At 46.6% G+C, this 24153-nt stretch overlaps 1 protein-coding gene across 1 annotated transcript in view; it reads left to right on the top strand.

The window, feature by feature from the left end:
• The first annotated feature begins 1109 nt into the window (after positions 1–1109).
• The window catches only part of LOC310769388 (protein-arginine deiminase type-3-like), a 33045-nt gene continuing 10001 nt past the window's right edge, over positions 1110–24153 (top strand). The window contains exons 1-10 of the mRNA XM_083628690.1: positions 1110–1522; positions 12720–12900; positions 13479–13551; positions 14150–14211; positions 15141–15255; positions 16571–16696; positions 18006–18187; positions 19623–19726; positions 21867–21978; positions 22808–22915. Coding sequence (XP_083484816.1) covers positions 1431–1522; positions 12720–12900; positions 13479–13551; positions 14150–14211; positions 15141–15255; positions 16571–16696; positions 18006–18187; positions 19623–19726; positions 21867–21978; positions 22808–22915 — 1155 coding nt within the window. The 5' untranslated portion in view covers positions 1110–1430. The remainder of the gene's footprint in view (positions 1523–12719; positions 12901–13478; positions 13552–14149; positions 14212–15140; positions 15256–16570; positions 16697–18005; positions 18188–19622; positions 19727–21866; positions 21979–22807; positions 22916–24153) is intronic.

The raw sequence follows: 24153 nt of genomic DNA, 5'->3' as shown, positions 1-24153 counted from the left end.
ACTTGCAGACTTAACATATAGAATAAGAGAATAAGAAGAACATACGTTTAGAGAAGATTGGAAAACGTTAATTGAATATATGGGAAGTAATTGTGTACAGCTGAAAACACTGGCGGTATTAAGATAAATTCAACAGCGTAAATAAGTTTTGATGGATGCAATAATGGAATACGGATTGGTACAGGTTTTGCAAAATATGCAGGGATTTATAATATGTAAATTGGGGATGCAGGTGGTGCTGTGGGTTAAACCACAGAGCCTAGGACTTGCCAATCAGAAGGTCACGGTTCGAATCCCCACGATGGGGTGAGCTCCGGTTGCTTGGTCCCAGCTCCTGCCAACCTAGCAGTTTGAAAGCACGTCAAAGTGCAAGTAGATAAATAGGTACCGTTCCAGCGGTGAGGTAAACGGTGTTTCCATGCGCTGCTCTGGTTTGCCAGAAGCAGCTTAGTCATGCTGGCCACATGACCCAGAAGCTGTACGCCGGCTCCCTCGGCCATTACAGCGAGATGAGCGCCGCAACCCCAGAGTCGGCCACGACTGGACCTAACGGTCAGGGGTCCCTTTACCTTTACCTTTATAATATGTAAAATGAACCACGGAAAGAGAAGAAGGGAAGTCATTGAAAACTTAAGGATGTAAAATTTGTATCTTAAATTGTAAAACAGAAAACGTAACAAAAATTATATACAAAAAGGAAAAAGGAAAATCACCTCCTTTCAGTGACTGAATATTGCAGCCAACTCAAGGGGTCTTCATCCCCACCCCCAAAAATATTTTGAGGCCCACCCACTAGTCGATGTGCATTGCCATTCAAATAGTGTGCACACACTCCATTATGCGATCCATTATGTGGCTCAGGGCTTACCAGCCCTCCAGCCAATATTTTATTCAAGTTGGCACACCTGAGCAGGAGCTACAGGCTGCCTGCTTAGTAGGAACCATAAAGCAATTAGTTTTCCAGCTGGAGATAAGGAAGGCGATGGGGTGGGGGGGGGGTGAGGAAATCCTTACGGAGCAAGACAATTTGGCTCCAGAGAGGGAGGGAGGGAGCAGTCCATCCACTTTACCCAGCTGGAAGGATAAATAAGTCCACCCACGCGCCTTGCTCCTCTCTGCCTCCGGCTAACTGCTAGACCAAAGGCAGCTCTCACCTGTGCGCCTCACCTGAGTGCGCGCACACCAGACTGGCAGCCCTTGCCGCCGGAGCGCCCAACCCAGCTGCAGAGAGCCAGGAGGTGGGATTACAACCCCGGGCAGCCTATCGCCTGGCACGATGCAAGGCCCCGGGGGTGGCGCCCGCTGGCCCGTGGCTTCTTAATCGCATCATCTGCATCGGGGCTGCAAACAGACCAGGCGCAGACTCTGCTGCCCAGGAGGGAGAGGAGAGACGCACCAGGCGCAAAGGAGGCGCAGGGACCACCCTCGACATGTCAGAGCAAAGATGGGTCCGGCTGTCCACCGAGGAGCCCACCAGCACCGTCTGTGTGCTGGGCACAGAGATGTCCCTTGATGTCTGCGGGTAAGGAAGGCAGTTGCCCTTATTCGTTTGCTCAGTGGTGGGGATTCTCCGGCCTCTGGAGCATGCACAGAGGGCCGAAGGGAAGGCGTAAAATCTTGCTGAACGGTGCACGATGCGGGAAGTATTTAGCAAACATAGCAGGCATCAACCCAAATCATCTCCGAGTCAGCCTGCTATATTTCCCTAAAAACAGGGAAGTTTTTAATGTTCGATTGGGTTTCTGTATATGCTGGAAGCTGCCCAGAGTGGCTAGAACGACCCAATCAGATGGGTGGGGTACAAATAATAATAATAATAATAATAATAATAATAATAATAATAATAATTAATAAAATAAAAAATAAAATAATAATTTTTTATTATTATTTATACCCCGCCCATCTGGCTGGGTTTCCCCAGCCACCCTGGGTGGCTTAGAACACATTAAAAAACTGTAAAACATTAGACATTAAAAATATTAAAAATAATGAAATTATTAAGAAATTATTATATGGGCTGTGACTTTCAGTGCCAGTTGTGGGAGTGGGTTTGCAGGGCTGAGTCCTGGTCCAGATCATGGGCCCCAAAGGGTTAACATAATATGTGTGTCTGGAGCAGACTCAGATTGAAGCTGGGGAGAGTCCAAAATGTATTTGGGGGGGAGCACAGTGTGTGTTTAAAGCTTGCTATTTCCCCCAGTGAATCCTGGGAACTGTAGTTTGTGAAGGGTTCTGGGAATTGCACCTCTGTGAAGGGTAAGCTACAGTTCCCTGGGCAGGTTACACAATTAAAAAACAATTTTAAACAACTTAGTCACAGAAATAAGTTGGGTCCTATTGTCTGTCACCAGACCATAGTTTCTTCTTTGCACAATTTCAGAGGCAAGATTTGTTTTAAAGGAGTGAGCTCTCGCGGTATGTTCTCCAAGAGTGAGTTCTAGTTTTGAGTTTTTGTGTTCGGTCAGGTTATAAAAAGAAAACCATTTGTTTAAATATATCACAACACATTTTCTTTCTGTCTGCACCCTATCAGGTGTTGTATAGACCTGTAATTGATCCCACCAGCAGAGAATCGAAAATGTTGATGGGGGATCTGGGGATAGTGAGGAGTGTAATTGATCCTTATAAGCGCAAAAAACATAGAATTTAGACTACAGACAATCTTTATTGATAATTTTTTTCCCCAATTGGTAAGGATTCCACCTGATTTGCTTCTGTTGGGCTTAGATGCCTTCTCGTCAATGGTTTGTCCAACACACACATTTCAGAGCCTTTTTGCCTCACTTTAACTGCAAAAAGTCTCCTTTTAAAAAGTGGATTTGTTACACTGTTTATTTTATAAAATTTATACACTGCTTTGATTGTGGGAAAAACCTCAAAGCGGTTTACAAAAAAGATAAAGCAACAAAATTATCACCAAGAAAAATAAACAACCATAACTTAAGGCTTTTGAAAAGTCAAAATAACCATCGACTAAAAACAAATCAAAACTCACATCAACATATCTAAGTATCTGGGGAGGCTTGTCCGAAGGAAAATGTTTTAGCAGGTGCCGAAAGAGGGGGGGGTGAAGTCGCCTGCCTGATATCAATTGGCAGGGAGTTCCAAAGTGTAGATTCTGCCACACCAAAAGAACAAGTGTGGAAAAGGTGTTACGTTGCAGCTATAACATTGCCAGTTCTGCCGACTGAAGGGCAACAGAGTGCTTCAATCCACAAATTTCTGTGCTTGAGAATCCCCCCTCCCACAAAAAATTACTGACAAATATTAAATACTGTGGTGGAAACCTGAGTTTACAAAAGGTGGGGTAAATCTCAATGCCCAGTGGTGTGGAGGCAACCATCATTCCCAAAGTCTTTTCTTATGAACATAAGAAGACTCTGTGTCCCGTCTAGTCCAGCTTCCTGTTCTCACAGTGGCAGGGCAGATGCCCCAATGGTAAGACCACAGCAGGATCCGAGCACAAGAGCTCTCTCCCCTCCTGGGGCCATCGTGGCTGGTATTCTTATCCAAAATAGTCACCATGAATTTGTCCAATCCTCTTTTAAAGCCTTCCAAGTTGGTGACCATCCCCGTGTCCTGTGGGAGGGAGTTCCCGTAGTTTAACTCTGCACCGCATGAAAAAAATTCTTCCTTTTATCCAACCTGATTCTTCCAATATTCTGCTTCATCCTAGCTTGTAGCCGTCGATAGGCTCCTCCTCCATGAATTTCCTGTGCCATATTCTCTGTCCAGCTGGGGAACAGGACTCCTTCCCTTGTTTTGCTCGCTCTGTGCCCTTTAACAAACAAAGCCAGTGATGGCAATGAACTCACAACCTAATCTGAAAGTTTAATTGGCAATGGGTGATGCCTGCAATGAGCCATTTGTTTTGCTCTGTTGAGCTAAAGCCACCCAGCTAGCTCGTTCCCAGATTGCTCCCCGGCGTGCTTCCGGAGGAAATGATAGAATCATAGAATTGTGGAGTTGGAAGAGATCCTAAAGGTCATTTAATCCAATCCCCTGCAAGGCTGAAGTCTCAGCTAAAGCATCCATGACAAATGGCCACCTGATCTCTGCTTGAATACCTCCACTGTCCTTCTGAGAGAGCCACCACCTTCTGAGAGAGCCCGTCCCACTGTCGAATGGCTCTTACTGTCAGAAAGCTCATCCTGATGTTTAGGCGGACCCTCCTTTCCCATAACTTGAATCCATTAGTTAATTTCTATTCCACCTTTCCATTAATCCTCACAACAGCCTTGTAAGGTAGGTTAGGCTTAGAGTGAGTGACTGGCCCCCACGGCCACCCAGTGAGCTTCCTCACTGAGTGGGGATTTGAACCCTGGCAGTGGCGTAGCGTGGGTTGTCAGCACCTGGGGCAAGGCAAGTAATTTGCGCCCCCTAACCCGTGGATTTGCGCCCCCTAACCCATGGATTTGCGCCCCCTAACCCATGGATTTGCCCTAACCCCAGATGTTGCGCCCGGTGCGGCCAGCCCCCCCTGCACCCCCCACGCTACACCACTGAACCCTGGTCTCCCAGGTCCTGGCCCGACACTCGATCCACTACACCACATGGCTCTCCAGAGCAGGAGAAAACAAGCTTGCTCCATCTTCTGTGTGACAGCACTTCAGATATTTGAAGATGGCTATCGTATCGCCTCTCAGTCTCCTCTTTTCCAGCTCCTTCAACCATTCCTCATAAGGCTTGGTTTCCAGACCCTTGATCCCCTTGGGAGGATCTGGACACAGTATTCCAGCTGTTGTCTAACCAAGGCAGAATAGTTACAGGTAGGTAGCCATGTTGGTCTGCCATAGTCAAAACAAAATAAAAAAATAGAGACATTGGATTCTTATCTCATTATACATGATATAGCTATCTCACCCCTTGCTTTTTCCTGTAAGACCAATTGCAGTCATTAACAGTCGTCAACAGGTTTACCACACCTATCAGCCAATCACCCATTCCCACCACCCTTCTGAGTAATACCCCTCCCCACCCTCTCACTATATATATAAGGGTCTGGTGACTTCTGTTTCAGTGTATCTGAAGAAGTGTGCATGCACACGAAAGCTCATACCAATAACAAGCTTAGCTGGTCTCTAAGGTGCTACTGGAAGGAATTTTTTTATTTTGTTTTGACCAAGGCAGAATAGTGTGGTAATATTACTTCTCTTGATACAGCCTGTACAGTAATCACATTCCCACCCCCACTGCTGCTTCCCCTGTTGACTCACGTTAAGCTTGTGGTCTACTAAGACCCCAGATGTGTTTCATATGTACTACTGGCAAGACAGGTATCTCCATCTTATATTTGTGCAGCTAGTTCTTTCTGCCTAAGTGCAGAAACTTACATTTGTCCCTATTGAAACTCGTTTTGTTAGTTTGGGTCCAGTTCTCCAATCTGTTACGGTCATCTTGATTTTGTCTTTTGCAGCTTTAGCTACCCCTCCCAGTTTGGTGTCATCTGCAAATATGATTAGCATCCCCTCAATTCCTTCATCTAAGTTGATTATAAAGAGGTTGAACAACAACGGGCCCAGAACAGAACCCTGAACAGAGCACTTGTCACTTTTTCCTAGGATGACAAGCAATCATTAGTGAGCACTTTTGGGGGTCCGTCAGTCAACCAGCTACAAATCCACCTAACAGTTAACTCATCCAGCCCACATCATACCAGCTTCTCTGCAAGAATATAATGGGGGACTTTGTAAAAAGCTGTACTGAAATCAAGATGCGCTATGTCCACAACATTCCCCTGATCCACCAAGCTTGTTATTCTATCAAAAGAAGAAACAAGATTCATCCAGCATGACCCATCTCATTTTTGGGGGGGGGGGGGCTGACAGTCCAGATGGACCCAAGGGGGTGGGGTGGGGTGGGGTGGGCCTTAAATTGCCTGCCCCCTGCCATTTTCCCATTTAAAAAAAACTTTCTGATGAGGAGAGCTGTTTGACAGTGAAGCGGACTCCTTTGGAAGGTGACAGGTTTTTAAACAGAGGCTGGATGTTCACCTGTCAGAGATGCTTCTGTTGTGGCTCCTGAATAGCAGCAGTGGCTTGGACTCAGTGACCCTTAATATCTCTTCCAACTGTACGGCCCTATGATTCTGCTGCCCCCACGGTCCTATGATTTTATTTTACGGTCCTATGATTCTATGATTTTGCTGCCCCCACTGGGAGTGCTTGAACCCCGCCCCAATTCCCTAGTTTGCTGTGAATTTAAGATGTGAAGTTGGCATTATCTGAACAATTGGCTGATTTGGGCAGCTGTATAATGGTCGTAAATGAATGCTTTTTAATGTTAGTGATGCATCGATGGGTGCTTTTGCTGTTGCTCAATCCCCCTGGCTGTCATTGGGCAGTAGTCAATTCTGTTTGACTCAGAACAGACCTATTGAAAGTAAAGGACCCAACTTGCTTATTGATTGCGTTTATACTACTCTTTTCCTCAAGGGGTTCAAGGTGATGTGCCCAGGTCTCCCATCTCATTTAAGCCCCACAACAAACCTGCAAAGTAGGTTATGCTGAGTGGCAGAGACTGGTTCCCAGCAAGCACCATTACTGTATGGCTGATCTGTTGTTGTTTTGGGGGTGAGCCTGGCTTAATATAATAATAAATATTTTAATTTCTATTCTACCCATCCAGTTGGGTTTCCCCAGCTACTTTTATATATGCTTACAGTATATATAAAAATACAACAATTCAGACAGATATTCCCAGGTATGAAAAAAGGTTATTATGTATGTCACTACTGCGGCCCCCCTGTTTTGTTAGCCCCAAAATGGAAAATGAGTGAGGTCCCAACTAAAGAATGGCAACTTAAGCTGACGGAATATGCGCAGCTTGCAGACTTAACATATAGAATAAATGTCCAAACGTTTTTCAAAGAGGGCCAGATTTGATGAAGTAAAGGGCCGTGAGGGCCGACCAAAGTTGTTGTTTTCCCCCAGGGACTGGATTAAACCGACCAGCGGGCCAGATTACGCCCCCGAAACAGACTTTGGACATGCCTGAATTAAGATAACAAGAAGGGCCTAGGTTATAAGAATGTTGGAAAATGTTTATTGAATATATATGGAAAAATTGTGTACACTTGGAAATATTGGCAGCATTAAGAGAAATTCAACAGTGAAGATAAGTTTTGATGGATGCAATAATGGAATACCGAATGGTTTAGTTTATGTAAAATATGCAGGGATTTATGATATGCAAAATGAACCATGGAAAGAGAAGGAAGTCATGGATATTTTAAGGATGCTTAAATGAGTATTCAAAATCGTAAAACAGAAAAATTTAATAAAAATGTGTATATATATGTACACACACACGCCAAACATCAAACAGAATATCCTATACAAGCAACAAACAAATCAACAAATCAATAGAAACCATTAATAACAATAAACAGTTTACAGTTATACCCAAATAGGTGGGTGATCATTAGATGTTCTGAAAACTCTTCCTCAATTAAACACACACACACACACACACACACACACACACTGGTCAAAACAGGGTGACATGGCCCTCTGGCTGAAAACTTTCAGCCACCCTTGCCTTTCCTGTCAAGTCTATGTGAGAATGAGTTAATCCTTTGTGGAATGGCGGAGGCACGCCCTCTGCTGCAGCTGAACTTTGGTTGCCCTTGGGCACCTCTGTAAGATATCTAGCCTCATCTGGAGGAGTCTGACTTCCCAATCAGCCCAACAGCAACACAAGCTGAGCAATCCCCAGGGACCTGGCCACCCATGGCACATGAACAAAAAACCGCTGACTCAACAGCCACCGCCTGCCACAAGGCCAGAGGTTGGGCTGCGCTGGGCCTAACTGGTTGAATCTTCCTCCCGGAAGTTGGGCACACAAAGGGCAGCTCACAAACAGCCTTTCTGACCCACACAAGTGGGGCGCTCAGGCACCCCCCCATCCTCTGCCCCATTTGATGATGGCAATTTCAATAAATAATAATATAATTTATTATTTATACCCCGTCCATCTGGCTGGGTTTCCCCAGCCACTCTGCCTGGCTTACAACAAATTATTAAAAATACAATTAAAAAAAAACCTTCCCTAAACAGGGCTGCCTTCAGAGGTCTTCTAAAAGTCAGATAGTTGTTTATTTCCTTGACATCTGATGGGAGGGTGTTCCACAGGGTGAGCGTCACTACTGAAAAAGCCGTCTGCCTGGTTACCTATGGGACGCGGGTGGCGCTGTGGGTTAAACCACAGAGCCTAGGACTTCCGATCAGAAGGTCGGCGGTTCGAATCCCCGCAACGGGGTGAGCTCCGGTTGCTCGGTCCCTGCTCCTGCTAACCTAGCGGTTTGAAAGGACGTCAAAGTGCAAGTAGATAAATAGGTACCTCTCCGGCGGGAAGGTAAACGGCGTTTCCGTGCGCTGCTCTGGTATGCCAGAAGCGGCTTAGTCATGCTGGCCACATGACCCGGAAGCTGTACACCGCCTCCCTCAGCCAATAAAGCGAGATGAGTGCCGCAACCCCAGAGTCGGCCACGACTGGACCTAATGGTCAGGGGTCCCTTTACCTTTACCTGGTTACCTATAAATGCATCTATTACTTGATTGTGTACAATAATCCCAAGCATCCCACAAAGTGGCTTTGAAAAAAAAGCAATAAAATGATCCATATGAAAAATTACCAAAAAACTTTCAAAATGTTAAAATAGCAATGGATTAAAAGAACAGATTAAAACTCTCACTGGCTTTCTAAGCATCTGGGCAGGATTCTCTAAACAAAATGACAAAAAAATTTATACTGAAGGCACCTGACTGGTATCAACGGGCAGGGAGTTCCGAAGTGCAGATGCTGCAGCAGTAAACAGTTGAATTCTTACAAATGCAGCATGAGTAGGATGTGGCAGCTTTACAATGCCAGTTCCACCCATGGAAGTGGCTCAGTGGGCATATATGGAGTAAGACGACCTCATAAGTACTTCAAACCAGACTCTGCCTCCCATCAGTCCTGGAAGCCAGCATGGCCAATGATCATGGATTACCAGGAGAGTTATAGTTCAGCAACATTCAGAGGGCTGCAGATTCACCATCCCTGCTTTAGAGGAAGGCAGAATTAGTTGTAATGGAAGGTAGCTGTGAGGGGCAGTAAAGGCAACTGATGACCCAGTTCACGAACAGGGAGCCTTTGGCCCTCCGGATGTTGTTGTGCTCCAGTTCCCATCAGTCAGAGATGCTTCGCCAGAGATGCTGATGGGATTTGGAGTCCAGCAATCACAGGAAGGCCGCAGGTTCTCCATGATTAGGACGATGATAAGTAGGGGCGGTAAATGCAAGTGATGGTTTAGTTCAGGGCTGGGAAAGCTGTAGCCCTGTTGCTACCTTTGAAGATGACCCAGAAACTACAACTAATCCAGAAAGCGGCAGCTTGAATGGTGATTGGGAGTGGCTGCCGAGACCACATAACCCCGGTTCTGAAAGACCTACATTGGCTCCCAGTACGTTTCCGAGCACAATTCAAAGTGTTGGTGCTGGCCTTTAAAGCCCTAAACGGCCTCGGCCCATTAGACCTGAAGGAGCGTCTCCACCCCCATCATTCAGCTGGACACTAAGGTCCAGCTCCGAGGGCCTTCTGGCGGTTCCCTCACTGCGAGAAGCAAAGTTACAGGGAACCAGGCAGAGGGCTCTCCCATGAGATGTCAAGGAAATAAACAACTATCTGACTTTTAGAAGACATCTGTTTAGGGAAGTTTTAATGTTTGATGTTTTTAATATTCTGTTGGGAGCTGCCCAGAGTGGCTGGGGAAACCCAGCCAGATGGGCAGGGTATAAATAATAAATTATTATTATTACCATATTATTATTATTATTATTATTATTATTATTATTATTATTATTATTATTCAGCTCCCAATTGCACAACCTCTTGAGGGCCATAGGTTTCCCAGTCCCGTCCTAACCTGAAGAAACCATTCCTGTAAATATGTGGCGTTGTCCCAGCCAGAGAAGTCAGGACGGAGCAGGAATCCAGGCTGGGTAGAACGTAAGAACAGGATCAGGCCACTGGGGCCCACCTAGTCCAGCCTCCTGTTCTCCTGGTGCCAAACAGGCAAGGAAACCAGACAAGGATAGGAGCCGGAGAGCTACTCTCCCCTCCTGTGGTTTCCAGCAACTGGCATTCAGAAGCTTTGCTGCTCCGACTACAGGCCCAGCAAAGCCTACACAGAGAGCGGCATCCGGCTGGAGCTGAGCTAATCAGTCTGGGCGTGAGCTGGTTGCAGGATAATGAGTGGCAGAGATTGGATGTGCCAGCGATCAGAGCCCGGCATGGGGAATGTGTTGAGACTTGCCAGCTGGGCCTCTTAAGAGGATCTGAATGTGCAGGGATCAGCAGGCAATGACCCGCAGCCACGCTTTCCTGCTTGGCAGGGGGTTGGACTCGATGGCCCTTGTGGTCTCTTCCAACTCTATGATTCTATGATTCTATGATTATCAGGTGGCTAGGGTTCCGATCCAGGTTACAGGAGCCTCCCAGGAAAAGGCAGTGTTGCAGGGGGCAGCAGCCTCCAAAGAAATGACGGTCAAGCAGGGAGAATCGAGGGTCCAGGTCCTATATGAGATCCAGAGGCTGGATCAGCACCAGCCCAGGGTCAGTATTGCAAAGGGTGGGCTCAGGAGCGAAAGAGCTGGCCTGTTTTCTGCCATTAGGAAGCTCAGAAGGGAGACCTTGATTGCTCTGTGGTTCCTGCATTTTGTGTGTGTGTGTTGGGGGGGCGGGGCGGGTTGGACTAGATGACTCTTGGGGTTCCCTACCAGTTCTATGATTCTGGCCTCCTAACCCACCCCAGCTGCTAGGAGCAAAGGAGCCTCAAGGACTGCTTGCTCACGAGGAGACCCTTTACTCACAAGCTGCACCGTGACTCTGCAGCTGTCGGAGCATGATCCATTGTCTTTTTGGCTCAGGTCAGATTCGCGTACTTGCCTTACCCCATACAAGCCCATTTGTCTGCTTTGATTTGCAAAACTAGCAGCATTGCAGGTGCTACTTATTGCTCGTTCTGCATTTGTAAATAATTGATATATTTACACTCTGGAACTCCCTGCCTCTTGATGTAAGGCAGAGATGCTCTCGTAGTACTCTCGGAGGGTCAGGATGTGTTGATGTTTGACGCCTGACCCTTCCCTATCTTGCAACCAAACCCTACACAAACAACACACCTTGCCAGTCCACTGTGCTTCTACAAGCCACAAGTCTTTTGTTCTAACCTTCCTTTTGTCAGGACGCTGGTTGGTTGCTTGGTGAGGGGAGACGAGAGCAAAAAAGAGAGCTTAATTTCTCCCGGTTTGGCAACTTCTGGCCTGCTGGCTCAGGGCCTGATGATGACGACATCTCAGAGGGTTTGGCCTTTGCGGGACAGGATCCAAGAGGAAGCTGGCACAAACACCCACTCAGCCCTAGGGAAGGGCCCGAGCCCTGAAACCACAAAAACTGGAGCCAGATTCTTGCCTAATCTAAGGAGTGTAATAAGAATCCTAAGGTCTCAAAAATGAAACAAATGTTCGTAAGTGCACAGGTAAACACACAAGTACAGGTGAGCAATCCTGAAGCCATCTTGACTCTCCTAAAGACTCTAAACCAGGCACCCCTAACCTGTGGCCCTCCAGATGTTTTGGCCTACAACTCCCATGGTCCCTAGCTAACAGGACCAGTGGTCAGGGATGATGGGAATTGTAGTCTAAAACATCTGGAGGGCTGAAGATTGGGGGATGCCTGCTCTAAACCATTGTTTCCCAAACTGGGGTCTCCAGCTGTTTTTGGACTACAATTCCCATCATGCCTAGCTAGCAAGACCAGTGGTCAAGGAGGATGGGAACTGTAGTCCAAAATCTGCTGGAGATCCAAGTTGGGGAAACACTGCTCTAAATGTTTCTTCTGCAGAAGGAAATATCTTGGAGAAACCTTTCCCAATTGTTCTTTCACTTACAAATCCTCCAAATCTTGTCTTAAGGGCATATTTTGTGCATGAACCGGGTTGGCCTATGACCTGGATTCAAGAACTCAGGTATTTGCCATCTCAAAAGAATGGCCAGACTGCCCAGGTAATGCAATCAGTGAAACCTTATCAGGTATCCTGGCAGACAGGAGAGAAGCCACACTCTCAAATGTCTGTTATAGACCACCTCTTTCTTTGATGGTTTGAATGATGCTTTTTAGGTGGTCTTTCGTTAAGGGACTGGGCAATTTCAAAAGTCTTTAAAGGTTCTTGCACATCTTTGTTCTTGGTCTCTCACCTCCTTGCAAGGAGGTGGGAAACTCTGTTGCAACAGAAAAATAAATATCTGCCTTGCTTGCATTGCTTCCTGCCTCCATCCTTTTATCTCTGACCGATAATGGACTATCCCTTAGGATAGTAGAGTTGGAAGAGACCCTGAGAGTCATCTAGGCAATGCAGGAATCTCAGCTAAAGCTGGAATTCCAAAGATTAGTTTACTGCCGCACTAAAAGACTGATTTCTCACAAGCGAATCCACTTCATTCACTACTTACATCTGTGTGAATAAAAGTCATTTGGATATTTTTTTTAAAGGGACACTTTTTCACTTTTAAGTAGGAGTGTATAGATGAGCAACTTTATTACCTTTTGGCCTGGTCTACCTCCTAGGGTTGTTGGGATAAAATGGAGGGAAGGATGGAGATCTCTTTTTAGGAGCAAAATTTAAATGGAAAATGGAATGGGTGATGTGAATTATCCTCTCTCTCTCTCTCTTTCAGGGCAGCCCCAAGTGGTGCTACAGCCTTTGATGTCTGGGGAACATCTGGGGTGAACCTCTATATTATCCACAATGGGGAGGTTTTGAAGATCCCCTCTTGTGTGCCCAAATGGCCCCTTGATTATAAAGTCGAGGTGGTGGTCACGATGGACCAGCCAAGCGCTGAAGTCAACGAGGACAAGGTGAGAAACTCCGAAGGCTTTGATGGAGCAGAGGGGGAAAGGAAAGAGCTAGACCTGATTTGGAAAAAGGTGTGCTAGAATTACTATAGCTATCATTGGAGCAGCTTCCCTGTAAGAAAAGGTTGCTACGTTCAGGACTTTTTAACTTTGAGAAAAGGTGAGGAAGAGGTGATCAAGTGCATCTCAAATCACATCTCTTGTTGTCCTTCAGTGTACCTGAAGGAGCGTCTCCACCTCCATCGTTCAGCTGGGACACAGGTCCAGTGCCGAGGGCCTTCTGGTGGTTCCCTCACTGCGAGAAGTGAGGTTACAGGGAATCAGGCAGAGGGCCTTCTTGGTGGTGGCACCCACCCTGTGGAACGCCCTCACATCAGATGTCAAGGAAATTAAAAAAAAACTATCTGACTTTTAGAAGACATCTGAAGGCAGCCCTGTATAAGGACGTTTTTAATGTTTGGTGTTTTATCATGTTTTTAATATTCTGTTGGGAGCCGCCCAGCCAGATGGGTAGGATATTAATTATTAATACTAAATGCAAAATAATAATAAATACTCCATTTGCTGAAATATCTTGGCAGGTCAGAATTTCATACTACAAGGACAATGGGAGGACACCAATGGCAAAAGCTCTGCTCCACCTCACCTGTGTGGGTAAGACAGGAACTGTATAGAAAATAGAATTTGTGTGTGTGTGTGTGAGAGAGAGAGAGAGAGAGAGAGAGAGAGAGAGAGAGAGAGAGAGAGAGAGAGAAATCTGGGTGCATAGGGAAAAACAACACAAGCATATTGTCTATTTTTCCTTGGCTTTTGTTGATGGTCAGGGCTGATATGGGTGAACTGGACAATGAGTTCCAGGCTCATGCAGTTAATTCAAGCACCGTTCATGGTATAGCTATTCACTATTAATCATAGTTAATACCACCAAGACCTACTTCCAGAGGACTAGCACTTTAAAGACAAACAACTTCATTATGATAGAAAACTTTCATGGACAACAGTTCGCTTCATCAGCTCCATGAAGTTAAACTATGGAACTCACTCCCACATGAGGCAGTGACGAACACCAGCCTAGATGACTTTAAAAGATTTGACAGATTCATGGAGGAGAGGGCTATTGATGGCTATGTTCCAGTATTTGGTAACACAGACATCCTGGCATCAGCAAGCCATCTTGCCAGGCTGTTTGGGTATCCCACATGCCAATTTTCTTCTGTTTCCTCTCCTTGTCTTTTTTCCCACTATGCTGCAGAAATCTCCCTGGATGCTGACACGAACCGTTCAGGAACCGTGCAGAGGAGAGCCAAGAATAAGGTCAGGAAGGAGAGATAGGGGAGTCCGGGTATATTGCGTGTGTTTATTTATATCCAAAAAGCAAAGGCTGCTTTTCCACCTGAAGGGCCCTTCAAGGCAACAAGCCCAAGAACGTTTCAGAAAGGAGGGGGTGGAGCCTGTGGAGAGGGGGGTGTGGCTTTGTACTGGAGACAAATCCCGTGGTGGGGTGCATTTTGACCCTGGGCCTTAGGTCCCCTTACAACCCTACCTTAAAACCAACCTGTTCCTTCTGTAGTTGAGCGATACAAGTACAGTCATACCTCAGGTTAAAGTAGCTTCAAGTTAAGTATTTTCGGGTTGTGCTCCGTGGCGATCCGGAAGTAACGGAGCACGTTACTTCCGGATTCTCCCACTCGCACATGCGCAGAAACTCAAAACGACATCATGCGCATGCGCGGAAGCGGCAAAATGTGTCCCACGCAGATGCACACACGCGTGTTACGTTTACTTCAGGATGCGAACGGTGCTCCGGAACGGATCCCGTTCGTATCCCGAGGTACCACTGTATTGGGTCCCAGGGGCGAACGAAGATGTTGTGACACCCGGGACAGGGCACTGCTACGTAGGGCGCATGTGTGGCATTGTTACGTACAACACATGTGCCGTATGTAGCAACACCACACATGCGCTGTACATAGTGGTTTGCCGCCAGTGCAGGGATCCTCTGCTCGCGGCTGAAGCCGTGAACGGAGGATCCTCCACATGCAACTGTGGTGGCGCGATGGCTGCTTGCACCGCCGCAGCGGGGTGAGCCCCTGTGGGGTGCCTTCTTGTCACCCCCCCCAGACCTGGCATCTGGGGGGCACCACACACACACACACACCACACCTCCGTTGCGACGCCACTGTTGGGTCCCACATATTTGTGGTGGGGCTAAGCCTCGTGGTTGATGTTTTCTGCCCCTGCAGAAAAACTGGACGTGGGGACCCGAAGGCAAAGGAGCCATCCTCTTGGTCAATTGCGACAGGGACGAACCTCAAGATAATATGGACAACGAGGACAAGAAGCTGCAATCGTTTGTGGGTCAGTAACTGACGGATCCAAGGCTACCTAAACGGCTTCGGTCCAGTATACCTGAAGGAGTGTCTCCACCCCCATTGTTCTGCCCGGACACTGAGGTCCAGTGCCGCGGGCCTTCTGGCGGTTCCCTCACTGCGAGAAGCCATGTTACAGGGAAGTTACAGGCAGAGGGCCTTCTCAGTAGTGGCACCCGCCCTGTAGAACGCCCTCCCACTGGATGTAAAAGAGGAAAACCACTACCAGACTTTCAGAAGACATCTGAAGGCAGCCCTGTTTAGGGAAGCTTTTAATGTTTAATAGATTATAGTATTTTAATATTCTGTTGGAAGCTGACCAGAATGGCTGGGGAAACCCAGCCAGATGGGTGGGGTATAAATAATAAATTATAATAATATTATTATTATTATACCTTACACTGAGTCAGACTCATGGGGTCTCACTCAGTATTGCTAACTCTGAATGGCAGCAGCTGCTCAGGGCAGGGGGGATGCTTCAGCCTACCTGAGGATGCCAGGAATTGAACCTGGGACCTTCTGCAGCAAGGCAGGCACTCTGCCACTGAGTTGGGGCCCTTCCCTTAAAAAGCAAGATTCTAGTCCTCATCATTCTGAAGGAAGGGCTTTTTTGAATCGTCTCTTCCCAGCTCTACCTACAGATGCCAGGGACTGAACCTGGGAGATTTTGCACTCATCAATCATGTGTTAGAAACTGAGAGATGAAAGCTAGGAGCTAAACGGGACCTTAAACCTAGGTTATGGGCGCAACAGTGGACTGTCTAGGCGTGCTTTCTTAAATAACAATAGAAAGATGAATGAACTGCAGCTAAAATCTTATGTTCATTTTTCACATGGTCTAGTCCTTCCCTTGCCCACCCCCCCTAATATTCTTAAGAGGGTCTCTTCTCCAGTCTTCAGAGAGTGGCTAGAAGTGGGGAGGCAGAAAAAGGTCCTCCTTTCCTTCCACTCTGCAGATTCAATCTGAAATCTTACTGCCCCCAGAGCTAAGAAACTGCTTGCGCTAATGAAATTCCGTCACAAAAATGCACCTAGAACAATGGGAGTTTCGAACACTGATCCTTCCCCTAAATTAAAATAAGAATCTTGTCCTCATTGTTCTTAGAATTTGTAGAGTTGGAAAGGGTCTTTTTTGCTGGACTCTTTTGCCCAACATGGAGTTGAACCCACAACCCTGAAACTGAAAGTCTCCTGCTTTACTGGCTGAGCTACCCCAGCTCTGAATAAAGGTGGTTGATTTAAACTCCATTCAGCTCAGAGCTTTGCTACTGAGCTACAGTCAGTTTCCCTGCTTTTCTCTCCAGACCGCAGGGATATGTCGCTGATGATCCTGACAACACGTGGGCCTGAGGACATTTTTGAGGATCACCAGCTGGTCCTCCACGTCTCAGCATCGGACGCCGACAAAGTGGGAGTCTTCCATGCTCAGGGTAAGTGTTGTGCGGTTCTCCAGCAGCAGTGGTTCATCTCAGGTGCCTAAATGTCCAATGGGAGTTGGAGTCCAGCAACATCTGGGAAGGTTGCAAGTTTCACATCTCCGAACTAGACCATCACTTGCCTTCACTGTCCCTAGCTGCCTCCTTCACAGTTCTGGCTTCTTTTAATGTAGAGATAGTGAACCTGTGACTTCCCCAGAGGCTGTTTCATCAGAGCTGTCATTTTCTCTGACCACTAGCCATGCCGGGCCAGATGGCAGCTGGAGTCCAGCAACATCTGGAGAGCCACAGATGTGTTCCCCAAGATAAATTCAACAGTGTAAATAAGTTTTGATGGATGCAACAATGGATTACTGAATGGTTTGGTTCATATAAAATGTGCAGGGATGTATGGTATGCAAAAGGGATGCGGGTGGTGCTGTGGGTTAAACCACAGAGCCTAGGACTTGCCGATCAGAAGGTCGGCGGTTTGAATCCCCGCGACGGGGTAAGCTCCCATTGCTGGGTCCCTGCTCCTGCCAACCTAGCAGTTCGAAAGCACGTTAAAGTGCAAGTAGATAAATAGGTACTGCTCCAGCGGGAAGGTGAACGGCGTTTCCGTGAGCTGCTCTGGTTCACCAGAAGCGGCTTAGTCATGCTGGCCACATGACCCGGAAGCTGTACGCTGGCTCCCTTGGCCAATAAAGCGAAATGAGCACCGCAACCCCAGAGTCGGCCACAACTGGACCTAATGGTCAGGGGTCCCTTTACCTTTTATGGTATGCAAAATGAACCACGGAATGAGAAGAAGGGAAATCATTGATTTAAGGTTGTTTAAATGAATATTTTGAAATGTAATTTATATATATATATATGATGATCCCCATCCCCTACTCTAAATCCTAATTTTCTTTGCTGATGTGTGAACTTTCTTGGCATGAAAGTAGAGATACTATATATACTTTTTTGTTACACAAGAAAATCTTTAATTAATCCATCATCATCATCATCATCATCATCATCATCATCATAGAATTGGAAAGGACCACGAGGGTCATCTACTCCAACCCCCTGCAATGCAGGAAAGTTTTGCCCAATGTGCGGCTCGAACCCACGACCTTCAGATTAAGAGTCTTGTGCTCTACCGACTGATCTAACCCAGCCATGTGGCAGTGAGTTCCAGGGGTGTAGTTAATCAAAACCAGTTTATTTGACAGCGATGAAGAGTTTGCTTCCAGAATCAAGCAAGCAAGCAAACAAATGAATGAATGAATGAGGGACAGGCACATGATTTTGTATGAGAAATGACGGGTTTGATTTACAGGGAAAAGAAAGAAACTCAGTCAGCACAAGCACGTCCTGGGTCATGGGAAATCCTCCTATGTGGTGGAACCTCCGTGCGATGAAGAGGAGCACCATTTCTATGTAGAAGGGCTGGCCTTTCCTGACGTTGGCTTCTCTGGACTCGTGACATTCCACGCCACTCTGCTAGAGGCCACCGCCAAGGTATGGGCAGCCAAAAAAGGAAATGTGTCAGAAAGGTTACTGGGGTGTTGGATAATTAAGGGCATTAAAAGAGGCCTGCAGCTGAATCAGGCCGGGGGTGGGGGAGGCATCCAATCCAGCCTTCTAGCCTCACAGTGACCAACCAGATCCCCAGTGGGAATCCTGCAAGCAGGACCTGAATGGTGGTGTCCCCACTTGGGATTCCCAGCAGCTGCGATTCAGAAGCATTGCTGCCTCCATTGATACAGGTGGAACATTGCTATTGTGACTAGTATCTGTTGACAGTCTTATCTCCTCCTTGAATTTCTCTGGAGAATAAAACAGCCTATTATTTTGTCTTTTCTTCCTCACCGTAGCCTCCTTTTCTTGTCTTAGGAGAAAACCGGGACTGTAGGGTTTGTTTGTTTTTAAGTCCAGGGTTACTCGTTTTTTTCACCAAAACACAGCTTGGGGCTCTACATGAGCTGGCAAAATGCAGGGGCCAGTGTCTTGGCTGCCACAGCAGAATGCAACTGCTGCCTGCTTGCCCAAGACCTTATCTCAGCCCATTTGGGCTTGGGCTCATGTTATATTTCTGCAGCTAAATTCAAGATATGAAGCATGCTGTCCTAGTAAGCACTCAGGCCTAGCATTTTATCCTCCCAATTGTCCTTCTTGGAATTTAACCCAAGCTGGCAACCCTCACCACGTCTCATGGCAGAAAATTCCATGGGGTGTGATGATGATGATGATTTATTTATGCCCCACCCATCTGGCTGGGTTTCCCCAGGCACTCTGGGCGGCTCCCAACAGAATATTATAAACAAACAAACAAACAAACAAACAAATTGATAAAACATCAAAGATTAAAAACTTCCCTAAGGGCTGCCTTCAGATTTCTTTTAAAAGTCGGATAGTTTTTTTATTTCCTTGACATCTGATGGGAGAGCATTCCACAGGCAGGCGCCACTACCGAGAAGGCCCTCTGCCTGGTTCCCTGTAGCTTCACTTCTCGCAGTGAGGGAACCACCAGAAGGCCCATTATTTTAATTTAATTTAATTTATTGATTGTGGGATCCCATACAGTGGGGTATTGGGACTGACCTGCTGGAAGAAATATTCCCCACGCCTGCTCTTGGGTACAGGATAAGACGCAATAGCTTCTGTTCATTATCGGAGGAGTTTTGGTCCTCTAGATTTCGCTAAGCTGGACCATCACTTGCCTTTGCTGCCCCTCCCTGCCTCCATCACAACTCTGCCTATTTATACTGTTGGGATGGGAAATCTGTGACATCCCTGTTCCTCGGGATGCTGCCGGATTGGAGCTCTCCTTTCCCCCCCGACCATTAGGCATGCTGGTTCCTGGAGCTGAGACTGTCATGTGCCTGAATAGTTCTGGTTTGAGTCTCTCTTTCCAACCTCTTTCTCAGCTGGCCTCTGCTCTCCTCCACTACAGGCACTTCCCGAGGCCCCAATTTTTAACGACACTGTTGTCTTCCGCGTCGCTCCGTGGATCATGACCCCCAATACCTTGCAGCCGATAACGGTTTACGTCTGCAGGTGAGAGCTTCAGCAAATAAGTGCGCATCACTGTGGCCCAGTGCACAGATGCACAAGCATAGGACTTGTGGATCAGGTGTGCCACGTCAGGGATGGAACACTGATGGTGGTCTGAGGTGAGGCAGGGACTGAGAGCCATGTCAGTGGTCAAAACCAATCAGGATTAGAGGGAAGACTGGAACTCGGGTCTGGAGGTCCAAGAGCAGAAAATGCCAGAGCTCAGGTAGGCTTCATTGATGCATCACTAGCCTGACAACATCAGAGAAGCCCTGCAGCTCTCCCTGTCAGTTTACACTTCTTAGTGCAAAAAGTATTGATCTGATGTGTAGAAATCTTTCCTATTCTACTTAATTCAAGAGGGTTCTGGAAGCTTCTGTGTGAAAGAAGCAAGCAGAACGTTCCTGATGTTTGGTTTTATAGCAACTTTTTTCAGCCATGGGCCGGTCCACCATCCCTCAGACCATGTGGTGGGCCGGACTATATTTTTTTTGGGGGGGGAAATATGAACGAATTCCTATGCCCCATAAATAACCCAGAGATGCATTTTAAATAAAATAACATATTCTCCTCATGTAAAAACACGCTGATTCCCGGACCGCCCGGGGCCGGATTTAGAAGGCGTTTGGGCCGCATCCAGCCCAGGCCTTAGGTTGCCTACCCCTGGGTTATACCTTCAGAAATGCCAAGTAAAGCTGGCTTAAGCTGGTTTTCTTTGTTGGCAAATGCTCTTGGGGAGACGGCGACCTCCCCCCCAGAACCTCTGAGCGTCTCCCGGTAGGCACATCTCTGGAATGGCATGTCCCTTCATCTCCAGAGTGCCTTCTTCAACACTTCTCATATGAAAAGTGCACACAAGTCTTCTGGCATCTTACAACAACAAGAAGAAAAATCTGTAGATGTAAACTACATTTTATTTGCATTCTATACAGACAATCCATAATCACATCTGTGTTCTCTAAGTTCTGGCAGAACAACTGTTGCATACTGCAAAAGTGAAAGTACAGTACAGTGGTATCTCGGGTTAAGTACTTAATTCGTTCCAGAGGTCCGTTCTTAACCTGAAACTGTTCTTAACCTGAAGCACCACTTTAGCTAATGGGGCCTCCTGCTGCTGCCGTGCCGCCGGAGCACAATTTCTGTTCTCATCCTGAAGCAAAGTTCTTAACCTGAAGCCCTATTTCGGGGTTAGAGGAGTGTGTAACCTGCAGCGTGTGTAACCTGAAGCGTATGTAACCTGAGGTACCACTGTACAAAAACACGCTCAGACAGAAGAGATAAGACAGTCTTCCATTCCTACACTCTTCTCAGACATCTCATGTGATTTATGCTAATCATACCAGCAGTATCAGTTGCATAAAATCCCAACACTCTTACCTCTTCTGTCAAGGTCATGTTGACTATAAAGTAGGGCCAGAAGAAGCCTGGGTTTCACTTTCTCTTTCTATCTCTTTTCCTTCTGGTACGGTGTTTTGTATATATAGTCATACCTTGGATCCCCAAAAACCTTGCAAGTCAAACGTTTTGGCTCCCAAACAACGCAAACTTGGAAGTGAGTGTTCCGATATGTGAACGTTCTTTGGAACCCAAATGTCCAACATGGCTTCCACGGCTTCTGATGGGCTGCAAGAGCTTCCTGCAGCCAATCGGAAGCCGTGCCTTGGTTTCCGAATGTTTTGGAAGTCAAACGGACTTCCGGAACGGATTCCATTTGACTTCCGACGTACGACTGTGGTATGTTTAGTGTTAAGTTTTAGACTTATTATTAGTTACTGCAAGCCTGCTGCAACTGGATGTCTTATGGACGGTGCCAGTCCTGAATGTATTGGATTTGTGACCATTATACTCATTTGCCTTCAGTAGCAGTAAAGCTCTGCTGGATGAAATGAAATTGCCTCTGGTCTATTTTTTGGAATCCTGCAACGTGTTTAAGTTTTTACTCTAACTATACATTGGGAACTATTCTGGATCAATAGAATTTCAGTGACGCTCCCCACCTGGGATTTCCAGCAACTGAAATTCAGAAGTCTCAGACAGTGGAGTCGGAGCATAGCCATTGTAGCTAATCTTCTTTTGAAGCCTTCCTTTCCTTCTCCTGCTCTGCTGTTCATCGATGCCCATTTTCCCGCCTTTTGACATGCAGTATAAAAGGCAACGCAGATTTCGTGGTGGAGATCAGCAAGCTGTCCAAGAAAGCTGGCTGCAGATTGATCATCTGTCCAGAAGCAGAAAATCGAGGTGACCGCTGGATCCAGGTAGGTTGGAGTGTCCATTGGGGAGGCGGGCAGGCAGGTGGAAGTGTGAGCAAACTATTGAATTATTTTGTTCAATGTATTTACCATTTATCAGCCTGGCAAAAACGGCCAAGGAGGGTGCAAGGCAGAGTTGTGAAGGGTGCAGCCTGGGGACCGTTCCAAGAAGAGAAGAGTTTGGATTTGATACCAAACGCGGGTGGCGCTGTGGGTTAAGCCACAGAGCCTAGGACTTGCCGATCAGAAGGTCGGCGGTTCGAATCCCCGTGACGGTGTGAGCTCCCGTTGCTCAGTCCCTGCTCCTGCCAACCTAGCAGTTTGAAAGCACATCAAAGTGCAAGTAGATAAATAGGTACCGCTCCAGCAGGAAGGTAAACGGCATTTCTGTGCGCTGCTCTGGTTCGCCAGAAGCGGCTTAGTCATGCTGGCCACATGACACGGAAGCTGTACACCGGCTCCCTTGGCCATTACAGCGAGATGAGCGCCGCAACCCCAGAGTCGGCCACGACTGGACCTAATGGTCAGGGGTCCCTTTACCTTTTTAAGGAGCCTCAAAGCGGCTAATGTTCTCCTTTCCCTTCTTCCTCCACAACAAACACTCTGTGAGGTTAGTGAGGCTGAGAGACTTCAGAGAAGTGTGACTAGCCCAAAGTCACCCAGCAGCTGCATGTGGAGGAGCGGAGACGCGAACCCGGTTCCTCAGATTACGAGTCTACTGCTCTTAACCACTACACCACACTGGCTCCAAGGGCCAGAGGGTCTTGGGGTTCCTCACTCCTTTCTTCTGCCCGCGCAGATGTCTTATTTCTTCCGTTTTCTTTAATGGCACCAGGATGAGATGGAGATCGGCTACACGCAAGCGCCACACAAGTCCTTTCCCGTGGTCTTCGACTCCCCAAGAAACAGAGAGCTGGACGGCTTTCCCTTTAAGGCAGTTCTGGTAGGAACCCCTCCCGCCTTTGCCTTATTTTGCCTTCAAATTAGAACCTTTGAATTTGTTGTTGTTTTTTTTAATGCTGCAATAGTGCAATTTGCATGAAGGGTTTGAGTGATAAGGCAGCTCCACAGTTGCACCCCCGTCTGCCTGCCCCGATACTGGTTTGTTATTATATTATTCCCTTTATGCGGGTTTTTAAAATATAACATTTTGCTTTTCATACAATTTGAACAAGTTCTATTCAGTTTCAATACAATGTTCTCTTAACTTAACGGTTTTGACTTCCCATCCTTACTTCCATGATGTTTCTTTTCAAACCCTTTATCTACTGCCATAAATGTAATACTTAATCTATAACATATATACTAATTTACATTCCTTTATCATTCTCATTCCTTTACTTACGGTATATTTCCAGTCCCCCCTGCCATTTCATTTGACTATAATATTTTCCCAGATAGCCCCTAAAGGGATCTCCACTCTTCGACAAACACGTCGTCTTTTGGCGCTCTTAATTTTGCTGTCAATTCCGCCATCTCCGTATAGTCCGTTTTTGTGTTTCTATGCTGTAAACCACCCTACAATCATTGGTTGAAGGGTGGTAGAAAAAATGATTGAATGTGTTAGAGACCTGGTAGATTACTGTGGTCTGCAGGATATTCTCTCCTGCGGGTTCCAAAGATCTCGGAAGCCCACTCTGATGTGATTTAGAGCAGGACCTTCACTGTGGCTGCTCCTTTTATCTTCCTCCCCACTGGATCTGCCCTTTCCGGAAACCATGGGAGACATTTTTGTTCCAACGGCCTTTCCCAGCTGGATAAATGCATATTTACCATGAGCGTCCACTTATTAGGGTTTTAGGCTTGTTTCAAATGTATCTTTTAATATTTTTAATGTTTAATGCTTTCAATATTTAACAGACCACTGTATTTTAATACTTTGTTGGAAGCCGCCCAGAGTGGCTGGGGAAACCCAGCCACATAGGCAGGGTATAAACAATAAATTATCATTAGTATCTGCTGTTTTGTTTTGTTTTGTTTTTAAACTTTGGCTTTTTTGCTGTTTCTGAAGTGCATTGTCTTGAGAAAATTGCACAGAAGGCGATTAATAAAATGATTAGGATAATGATAATGCATGCATGCATCTACCTGCCTACCTAATCTGTATTAGCCCTCTTTTTTCCGCTTTGTGCCATACACTCTGCAGGATCTGTCTATTGGCAATTGAATTTTGCAGCCGGC

Source organism: Podarcis filfolensis, assembly GCF_964270895.1.
Source record: "Podarcis filfolensis genome assembly, chromosome: 8".
Lineage (NCBI taxonomy): Eukaryota > Metazoa > Chordata > Lepidosauria > Squamata > Lacertidae > Podarcis > Podarcis filfolensis.
Note: the sequence above shows the minus strand (reverse complement) of the source record. Positions and strands in the feature narration are given on the sequence as shown.